Source organism: Lontra canadensis, unplaced genomic scaffold (assembly GCF_010015895.1).
Source record: "Lontra canadensis isolate GAN:19392208 unplaced genomic scaffold, GSC_riverotter_1.0 scaffold13, whole genome shotgun sequence".
In the NCBI taxonomy this organism is placed as follows: domain Eukaryota; kingdom Metazoa; phylum Chordata; class Mammalia; order Carnivora; family Mustelidae; genus Lontra; species Lontra canadensis.
This window is the reverse complement of record NW_022631007.1, coordinates 12,683,112-12,694,234: the sequence shown is the minus strand read 5'-3', so window position 1 is coordinate 12,694,234 and position 11,123 is coordinate 12,683,112. Positions and strand designations below refer to the sequence as shown.

Below are 11,123 nucleotides of genomic sequence, written 5' to 3'. Positions count from 1 at the left end.
AGTGAGAAATCAGACATGGTTCTCAAAAGATCCTAGGTCATTCATTTATTTCAAGTGCTAGGCCCTATTTCCCGGGAATAAACAAATGTATCCTTCTTTAAATACACCAAGTGCTGTCTGCGAAGCACAAGCTTAAATTAAGACCTTAAGTTAGGATGGCAACGTTCACAAAATTTCCAGAAGCCAGACGATAATGTTAGAACCGTCTTCCCGGGTTGCAGGTTGGGGGTGCGGGAACCTCTCAAACCTGTTGCCCCACAAACAGTCCTTACTCCTAAGTAAGAAAATTAATGCAAGGGGCAGGAAGGACCTGTCCGACCCTCTGGCAAGTCATTTGAATGGGGACAAGGGTAGTCCAGATTAAAAATACTAAAGGGGGCAGAAACCTTTCAAGATCTCTACCTGTAGGTGTGACTACCAATTAGATTGTTTTTATTTTGAAAAACCATTCAGGGGTATCTCACTCCGGGCTAAGCATTTGTTTAATAAGCAGAATATGAATTTAACGTTGTGTCTGGTTGCAACTTCGGATCATCTCATTCCCTACCCCCTTCTCAGTGTGCCTTGGATTTGTGAGATTTCTTAACTCGTCCTTTTCTCCCAAAGCACTTCCGGCAGCCCAAGGCGCAACATTTATAAGCAATGAAGACAACCCCCAGCACGATGGCCAGGAGGAAGCCGATCACGTCCAATGAGTGGTACTGGTACCAGGTGAGATCGTGGGCTGCTGGGCGCAGGTGTGGGGCCCCCTTGTGCCTCATCACGAACTCCACCCAGAACACAGCCAGATCCAGGGGCTCGATGGGGCGGTCCTTGTGCAGCCTGGAGAGACGCATGATGTTCTCCTTATAGCTAAACATAGAGACAGTTATGTGAGTGTCTGGAACATTGGCCTCAATGAACCATCCTCCCTTGAGACTCGCTGTGTTTTGGAAAGCTAACCTTGGCAGAGGAAATGAGTTTCCATTATAGACAGAAAATGCAAACACACACACACACACACACACACACACACACAATGGTCTTTATCTCTGAAATTAAAAAAAAAAATGTAGAAAGAAAACTGGAGGCCAAAAGTATGATACGAAATTATTTGAATCTTGCTTCCTGCTTTCTTTTTTTCTTTTTCTTGGTATTTTTGTAGGAAATTAGATACTTTTTTACAATAAGAGAAAGAAATAAAAGTGCGTGTCAGAAATTATGAGCAGTTTTCCTTTTCACAGAGTTAAACAATCCCATCTAGTCAAAGCAGAAGCGGTTTGGAAGTGCCTTCTGCAAGGGGGTGGTGTACTTCCGCATTGGTAACACACTACACCATCCAAGTCTAGCATTAGCACGAGGCTGCATCTATGCAGCCTGCTCAACAAAACAGATTTTTGTTGATTTTGGGCAGTGTGGATAGCTGAATCAGAACATCTAAATCCAAACTGGGTTCAATGCTTCAACCCTTAGTGTGGCTGCTCTAGAAGAAGAAAGAGACTGAGGAGGAGGGAGGGGGGAAAGGAAAAGGAGAAGAAAGACCAGAGTAAGACACTCTGGAGCAATTATGATAACAGACCTGTCATTATATTTGGACACATTATTGTACTGTGTAATCATATTTGGCCATAAGTCTTGTTAAACATCTTCCTTTTATATGTATCTTTTCTTAAAAAGATAGATTTTCTAGAACTTTCCTTCATTCATCCACCATTTATTGAGTGCCTGTTATGGCCTGGTTGCATCATCTGATGTTCAAAATGTTTCCATTTGTCTTTATTTTATGTCCCAGCTTGGCATGGTGGGAACATGGAGATTCACAATTAGGCAGAGATGACTCCCAAGCAAATAGATGAAGTTTGCTGGTAACTCAAGCTTATTGATGAAGGATTTAAAATAAATAAGAGAACTTCTACCAAGTCATTTGTAGGTTCCAGGTAGTTTTCTGTACCACTCAACGGAAGATCAAAATTGCACTACTAATGCACATCTCAGGAACAAGTTTTGTCAACACGGGGAGAGAAGTCAGGTTTTCACTGCATTCGATGTGGCAGTAACCCGGCAACTGGGCTGTCAGAAGAGGCCCATCAGAATGGAGGGATGCCACCTGCTGGTCTGGGCGTGCTGGGCATTTACCCATGGGGGGGGCGGGTTTCGTTGACTTTTCTTTTTCATCCATCGGCACCACACATGGGAGCGCCCCATTTCTCCCTTTCTCCTTGCCCAGGCTCACCGTGTCACCCTGAGCCATGTCCCATCCTATCTGAACACATTCCAGTCTTTTCACATCTGTCCCTCCAACTGACATCTCTTTCAAAATGAAGCAACTATGGGTCAAGACTCCTGACATTCTCACACACACACACACACACACACACACGCACGCACGTACAGGCACTCACACACACACGTTAATTGTTGGACCAAGTCCACCCCTGGCCGTCACTTCTTCCCATAAGGTTTTGGCCAGCCTGTTACTAGGGAATGTGACAGCAATACATAAATTTCATGCAGGGATCATTTGATCTGATAGCTTTTGCCTCTCAAATTGTTTTCAGAGCCACATTTAAAGAGACTTATCTTTGCTCTTATAAATTATAAACCTTTGTCTGTGATATCACATGACCCCATTCCATTTATAAATCCCCATGAGCAAAGTTTCTCCCGGGCTTCAGTGCTAGAGAGAAATGTCCTTCTAAGGACAGCTGTCCTGGTTTATTTTTATCTTATGGACACTGTGCTTCTTGTAATGGAATATTTCTCTCTGCGGGAACTCACAGATTAGATGTCTACTTGGTGACTGTATTTTTTAATAAATTGAAGTTTTAATCCTACTGAGGGAAATAATATTTAAAATCATTTCAAAGATAATGGAATTATCTTTGAAATAATAGGAATTAAATAATAGGAATTAAATAGGAATTAAAGCATTCTTTTATAAAATGAATGATAATAATCCCCAAATCATCTTACTTATAAATTGAGTTTTTATGTGTTTGTTTTCACATTTGAATATTGCTGTGAATGAGATGGCCAAAATACAGATAGTATCCCTCTGTACCTTTTCTCTTACCTTTTGTCACTGATGACAGTTTTCAGGGCATTTGCTAAATCTTCGGAAGTCATTTCCAGGACATTCAAGGTCACTCCAGCCCTCCGGGTCTCCATGCGCTTTGCATTGTCCATTTGATCACCAAACAAGGGAAGCATCACCATTGGAACTCCGTTGCAGATTCCCTCATATATGCCATGGGAGCCAGAATGTGTGATAAAGGCACGAGTCTTCGGGTGACCTGAGAGGCAAAGCAGGGAGGGATGTTAGGAGTCAAGTCAGCGAGTTTCTCAGTCTAACACTGTCTAGGTTCTGAAAGCCCTCTAAGGGCTCAGTGCCATCCACATGGGTCTCCTGCAGAAGTCTGCTGAGGAAAATGTGGGTTGAGACACCCCACTGGATAAAAGGCAATGTGGAATACTCTGGCCATAATATTTTCCAGCTAAATAATCCTTTAGAACAGCCATGCACAAGCCACTTTGTTAATTTCACTTGGGTTTGACCTACACACCACATCCTGCCTGTTGGGTCCATGGTCAAAGGAGCGAGACTGATATAAAGCGAAGGTCAAGCAAAGCTTTATTTCACGCCAAGCATCGAGAACCAAACCGACCGGCCGGGGCTGCCCCTTACAAAGAGGCGACCTCTCTCTGCCTTAAAGACTAGCTTTTAAGGGCAAAGGCCATGTGGTTGGGCCTGGCCACACACAGGTGGCCAATGAGATTGTAACACAGAGGAAGTTGCACAGTCCTGCTAGGTCACACATAAGTGACCAACCGAATCAACTGAATTACAATGTACCCTATAGTAGATATTTGAACTAGCCTATCACCTTGGTCAGAATTGGCGCCCAAAAGGCAGGACCCACACTCCTTGGTAGCTAGGGAGACAGTACACCCCCCCACTGATTGGATACCTCCACCTGGCCTGACCCGCCCTTGTATTTGGGCTTTGTTACCTGGGACTGGTTTCCGGACTTGTTTCTAAGTAAGTCCCCTGGGGGGAGGGGGGGACAGAGACAGTTTAAGTTTTACTATATAAACAACAAAGTCATTCAAGGTCATAGTTTAACCGGATGGAATTGCTCTGGCTCAATAGGCCCTTGCATTGCCCACATACCAAGTAGATCATTTTGGGGCAGCCACTTGACAAGTATTGTATTCTTCGCAAGATTTGGTGGTGGAGTGCCAGTATACCGCCACAGGACCTTGCAGAGACAAGAATAGAGTTTAAGGAACACAAGGATTCAAAAACATCCGTGTAGTAGTAGCTGGAAGGCGGCGTCCTCTGAATGAACATAACCTTGGCGAGGGTGGGACTGTCGAGGTTAGGAAGGCTTTGGGGACTGGTAACACTCTATGTATTTGTGCAAATTCATCAAGCTGTACAGTTATGATTTTTGCACTTTTCTGCACTTCAAGGGGAAGTTTACTTAACAAAGTGAATGAATGTAGAATTAGAGAAGCAAAAATATAAGAAATGAATCCAGCAGCTTTTTGTGGAAATACTCCTACATAATATGAAGAAACACTATCCCGTACATTATCCTGTTTACTTTATCTTTAAAATAAATTCTCCTTGGAGCATGCAACACTTGATCTTGGGGTTGTGAGTTTGATCCCCAGGTTGGATATAGAGATTACTTTAAAAAATAAAATCTTTACAAATTAATTAGTTAATAAAATAAAATAAATTCTCCTTAGTACACTTTTGAGTTTCTTAGAGAAAATGAGACCTCCAAGTGAAGTAGACCACGGTTTAAGAATAGTTGAGAGTGACATGGCAAAAAGAACTTGGGGTTAATAATTGAGAAGTGGCAGGGAAGCCCAAACCGGAAGTCCAACTGATAGGATTAACATCGATACTTAGAAGTCTGGGGTTCCAACCTTTGGGAAAATAGAATTGTATGGAATCTTCTTACTGTCTGAGGTATTTTGCCCAAGGCATCAGCAAGTTCCATAGCTTTCTTCTCGGGAATCTCTGAGACCATGGAGCCCAAAGAGAAAACCACAATTCCATGTTCTCCGGAAGCATTAACATAGGCTTCAAATTCCTAGAACCATAAGAGAAATTTCCAGTTAATTTTTTTCTCACCTTCTTTGGGAACTGCATACATTCAACTATGAATCAGATGTCTTCATCTTAAGAATGTGATTAAAGGGGGCACCTGGGTGGCTCAGTGGTTTAAGCCTCTGCCTTCGGCTCAGGTCATGATCTCAGGCTCGTGGGATTGAGCCCCGCATCGGGCTCTCTGCTCAGCAGGGAGCCTGCTTCCCTTCCTCTCTCTCTGGCTGCCTCTCTGCCTACCTGTGATCTCTGCCTGTCAAATAAATAAAATAAAATATCTTTAAAAAAAAAAGAATGTGATTAAAGTGTGTCTGTGTGTGTGTATGTGTGTGTGTGTTTGTGTGTGTGTGTTAGAGATACAAAGTATTAGTGCATGTTACAGCCTTCCCTCCCCCACCTACTCCCTTCCAAAGGTGGAAGACTTCTTGCAGATCGGGTTGTCTCCTGGGTTCTCCTCTTCTTCTTTGAGTTGCAGAATCCGGGTAGTATACTAATTTTCTTTTTTTTTTTTTAAGATTTTATTTATTTATTTGACAGACAGAGATCACAAGTAGGCAGAGAGGCAGGCAGAGAGAGAGGAGGAAGCAGGCTCCCCGCGGAGCAGAGAGCCCAATGCGGGGCTCGATCCCAGGACCCTGGGATCATGACCTGAGCAGAAGGCAGAGGCTTTAACCCACTGAGCCACCCAGGCACCCCAGTATGCTAATTTTCCAAAGGAAAAGCAACCACAGATTAGACCAGATCCACTTCCCAGGGCCTTCAAGCAGCTGGGAGGGTCTTGGAAGAAAGCAGGCTTTCAGGAAGGGGACTAAAGGAAAGAGCAGAAGGCAATAGGAAGGAGGGAAAGGTAAATGCGCATCTCAGAGAAGGGAGAGAGCTGTTTAGCAGATCAGTGAAGGGAGATCTTGGGAGAGAGGAAAGCTGTCCAAGGAGGGTTTCAGAAAGCTTTCTGCAGACTCTAAAAGTCCTGTACCACCCCTTTAAGAAAAGCTACGGTAAAGATGTGTATTATTTTCCGAGGCTTCTGCAATATTCCTTTTATGTTGAAGGAATGAATGGAGCCCAAGCAGAAAGGCAAATAGTGTTGAAGATAAGGCTCATGGTTAAGAAAAACCTCAAATAGCCAAGACAGCCTGTACCAATACATGCTTCCCCACAGCCCACAGCAGAGTCTTCCACATGCCAGCCAATACGCTGGGGTGGTTAGGGATTATACTCATGTCATCTCAGTGCTGAAACTTAACCAATCAACCTGGCAATTTCCCACCTTTCCTGGAGAAGAGCTTTCTGAAGAGTGTTAGTCAACTTTCCTGCCTCAGCAAGAACATACAGAAGGATACCTGAATCTTTCTTTGCCAGATTCATAATGGACAGTAAAAAGCAAAATATTTCTCCTTAGGTATGAGAGATACAAAATAGGACAGAAAACCTTGCACCAGGATCTGAGCCCCTTCTGCAGAGTTCAGAGAGGGTCACGGGCATGCGAGCAAACCCTGAGTACCAAAATCACCTGTGGGAAGGATAAACAAGAACCCACCCAGCACGTGACCCCCACAGAGTGTTCCTGTCCCATTCCAGAAACTGATCCCTTCTAGCAATATATCTATCCCCATCATTTAAGGAAGATTGCAAGTAAGGCTGTTCTGATGCTTCCAAACAAGATCACCATTGTGCATTTCAGTCTTGGCCATGTAAGGACAAAACTCAAGACAAAGCAATGGGTCTTGTTTCTGAAGAAACTTCTGGGCCAGATGACTCAAGGAATAAGGAATGAACTGTGAGTGGTTTTCTAGTCAATAATGAACCTTACAACTACTCGAAAGCGGACAACCCACGGTTCTTTTGGATGAAGCAGGGGGATAGGATCTTCGGAAATGTCTGCATGTATAAGGGTGAGAGACTGTGATGGCTGGGACCCCACTAGTAAGCACAGTTCACAGATTATAACCTATCAAGCCTCTGCCCCTAAAGTCAATAGACTATAGAGATGGATGTCAGACAGAAGCTCTGAGAGGAAGCAACAAAAAGATGATCCAACCAGAACAGCAGCATTACCTTCAGTGTGGAAACAGGGGAACCTGGAGTCAAGAGTGGTGGCTGTGTCCCCAGGAAGAGAGGAAGGATGTACCCAGACTCAACCCTCAGCAATAATTTCAGCCCAGCCTGATCTGGCCCCAAACTTCAAAGCCAACTCCAGGGTATTGTGGTCTTCAGAAAACACATACATACTTAGGCATAATCCTGCATGCACACATCTGTGGGGACACACACACAGAGTGGCAATTCCACGTAGAGGAAATAGAGGAGGTGTGAGTGTGGCAATTTCCCCCCAACTGTAGGTTATTCATCATCTAATGAACTCCCCTAGAGTCTTCCAAATGGTTTTATATGTTTCCCAAGAATGCCAAGGACATTAATGAGACTGTGTGATGTGCTGGGTTTTGCTCAGAACTGAGGGGTTTCCTGAGATATGGGACTTTCAGCCCTGTTCAAGCCAGAATGCTGGGCACTCTGGGTGTGACATGGAGAGGACTTCCCACAAGGCTCAGCACACATGATTTTAAGAGATTTCTTTCAGGTTTGGTTCAGAGCATGACCAATAAAGCCCAAACACTGCCAAGCCCTCCTCAAGTGTGAGCCCCAGATTGGTCCACCCCCTCCAGCTCTCTCTGAGGCCTCTGGCTCCTAGCGGCTGTGTCCTAGCCTTCTCCACTGGGCTCATCTGAAAGGTCAAGGAGGCCAGCATCATCCCCTCCACCACCATGTTGCATTTCTGGCCTATGACAAAAACATCCTAAAGATGCTTTTCCTGAAGTCCTTCCTCCCCAGGATTACACCACATCCTTCTTTCCTCAGAAAGACAGCTCATCTCCAAGTACCTTTTGAACTCTTTCTTCTGAGTGAAAGTAAGCAGCTCACCTCACTTCCTGGGACCTTCCCTCTTCCGTGAAACCCATTCTTACTTTAAGCCTAACTACAAAGATCCACATCTGGTTTCCCCTCCTTGTACACTGTCCCACACCCACTCAGCACCCAGTGGGGGTGTGATTGTCATAAAATGGAACCCACAGGTCCATAAACACCCAAAGGTACACAGCAAGACTAAAGTTTAAATGTCTCGGAAGTTCATGTACAGATCATAGAAGGGCAAACTGCAGAGATTGTGTTGTCACACCCAAAGCCTTGCCTGGGCCAGGTCTTCCAGAATTCAGCCATGGTGAGGTCCACACCCTGCTTGGCAAAACTTCCCCAAACATGGCCCTGACTTCACAGACTGTAGAATGGCCAAAGAGTGAAGCGACAGGTTAATGAAAATAACCCTCAATTCCCCCACCTGTTATCCCTTCCAAAAAGGACGAGACTCCCTCTGAAGTGAGAGCACTTGCCTACTGTTGAAGGCTTTAACACAGGTTCTAACTTTTGCTGAGAGTTTAGTATTTTGAGTTCCAGGCTTTTATTAGATTTTCTCTTTCCATATGTCATCTGTTTCTCCAAATCCTTGGTAAGTACTTAGCATGTTGGAAAACTTGCTTTATCACTATGCATTCAGAACCATGGACAAAGACTGCTGGCTTCCGGGCTCACCAGTCCTTCTCCTCGCCATCATCAAGTCTCTGTTCTCACTGACCTTCTGTTTGGCTGTTTCCCGCAGACTCAAAATATCTGGATGGATATCATCTCTGAATCCCCACACATTCATAAAGACGGTCTCTCACCCTGAGCGGGGAAAGACATCTTGGAATCCTTGAGCTTTGCTCTCAATGTTGTCCTACTATCTTTTATCTGCCAGGTATCCCAGATATGCCCAACACCAGGTATGCCTTCCATTTGGACTCTCTTTACCAGCTAAAGATTGTATCTCTATTCTTGAAGTTCAGGACTTTGACCAAGAGCACTGGGACAGGGACAATCTCCACATGAGTAATGGAAGCATAGAAAAGCATTCTTTAATCACCCAAGGGGAGAAAAGAAAATAAATAACAACTTGTTAACCCACCAAAAATCAGGAAAAGGGAAAATGACCAAGTAAAATAAAAATAAACTGGTATAGTTAGAATCAAATCTAGCAATTGTTAAATTAAGTGCAAACAGGCAAAAGTCTCCTGACCAGGTTACAAATATCAGCTCTGTGTTTAAAAAGAAGAAGAAGAAAGAAAAAAAAAAAGCTTGAAGACAAAGGGTACAAAAGAGGCACTAAGGAAATGTAAACAAGATAGTGAAGGAATGGTAATATTAACATCAAAAAAGTGGAATTTCGAATTACAAATATTAAGTAGGACAGAGAGTGTTGCTGTCCAGTACGGGTTACAAAGACATTCTCACACCAAGGCTTGCTTGCACCAAATGAGGAAGCAACCAAGACAGTCATAACAACTCAGCACTTAGACAAATTTCTGACAAAGAAAATATATTGATAAATGATGCCAAAGCTGTGATATTGAGAAAGACAGTAGACAAAGTTCTGTAGCCCCTCTTAGTACACATCCTAAAGAAAAGAAGGAGATCATTTAAATAAATAAAGACTATTTGCCAAAAAACAATGGCAAACGTGACACAAAATGATGAAATGAAAATCAATCTTCATTACAATCAGGAGCAAGATAAGAATCCTTGTGATTGTCAAAGTTATTCAATTGTTTTTAAGGATTCTAGTGAATTCAGTAAGATCAATGCCGGGCATAGAATTCACAACATAAGAATCCATATTTTCTTGATTGATGAAAGTCCACATACTGGTTTTTTTTAACGATGAAATCAATATTTTGATTAGGCTGAATTTTGATTTGGGCCTGATCAGTGAGTAGATAACCAGGTACAAACAGAAATGGAAAAACTATCATATTCACAAGAGTGACCAAAAAGAAGTGTAAAATACTTAAGGAAAACTGAACAAGAAAGGAACACAAAAATATGAAGGAAACTACAAAGTGTCCTTGATCTTTGATAAGGTAACATTAGAAGGAACAACAAGAAGGGCAAGGCCCTGGAGTATAAACTTCAGTTTTCTTCCTAGGAAACAAGATTACATGGTTAACAGAATAACCTGTGGCACGTAAATACCATGAAACATGGCGCAGTTAAAAAAAAATAGATAGAATATTTAGAACCGAAATGATACCCATGACATATTTATAAGGGAGCCATGGGGGTATATTATTACCCTTTTCGTAAAACAAACAAAAAAACATCAACACAAACACATGTTTCTCTTTGTGTATTCTATAAGAGAATGGTCCAGTTTCATTCTTCTGCACGTGGCTGTCCAATTCTCCCAACACCATTTGTTGAAGGGTCTGCTTTTTCCATTGGATATTCTTTCCTGATTTGTTGAAGATTATTTGACCATAGAGTTGAAGGTCCATTTCTGGGCTCTATTCTGTTCCATAGATCTTTGTATCTGTTTTTGTGCCAGTACCATGCTGTCTTGGTGATCACAGCTTTGTAATATGGCCAACAGACACATGAAAAAATGCTCCAGACAACTTGCCATCAGGGAAATACAAATCAAAACCACAGTGAGACACCACTTCACAATAGTTAGAATGGCTAAAATCAATAAGACAGAGAACAACAAATGTTGGCGAGGATGTGGAGAAAGGGAAACCCTCTTGCACTACTGGTGGGAATGCAAGCTGGTGCAGCCACTCTGGAAAACAGTATGGAGGCTCCTCAAGAAGTTGAAAACAGAGCTACCTTATGACCCGGCAATTGCCCTACAGTGTATTTACCCCCAAAATACAGATGTAGTGAAAAGAAGGGGCACCTGCACTCCAATGTTCATAGCAGCAATGTCCACAATAACCAATCTGTGGAAGGAACAGAGATATCTTTCAACAGATGAATGGATAAAGATGTGGTCCATATATATAATGGAATATAACTCAGCCATCAGAAAGGATGAATACCCACCATTTACATAGACATGGATGGAACTAGAGGGGATTATGTTGAGTGAAATAAGTCAGGCAGAGAAAAACATTTGTCATATGGTTTCATTCATATGTGGAACATAAGAAATAATGCA

At 42.8% G+C, this 11,123-nt stretch overlaps 1 protein-coding gene across 3 annotated transcripts in view; it reads right to left on the bottom strand.

Moving 5' to 3' along the window:
• Window positions 1–113: 113 nt before the first annotated feature.
• The window catches only part of LOC116867772 (UDP-glucuronosyltransferase 1-6-like), a 35,512-nt gene continuing 24,502 nt past the window's right edge, over window positions 114–11,123 (bottom strand). For 2 of the 3 annotated variants that reach the window (XM_032857537.1, XM_032857536.1), the window contains exons 2-5: window positions 4,953–5,084; window positions 4,151–4,238; window positions 3,053–3,272; window positions 555–852 (exon numbers count right to left, since the gene is read on the bottom strand). In XM_032857537.1, coding sequence (XP_032713428.1) covers window positions 555–852; window positions 3,053–3,272; window positions 4,151–4,238; window positions 4,953–5,084 — 738 coding nt within the window. Of the gene's footprint in view, window positions 853–3,052; window positions 3,273–4,150; window positions 4,239–4,952; window positions 5,085–11,123 lie in introns of all 3 variants that reach the window. The other variant, XM_032857538.1, reaches the window with a different exon arrangement.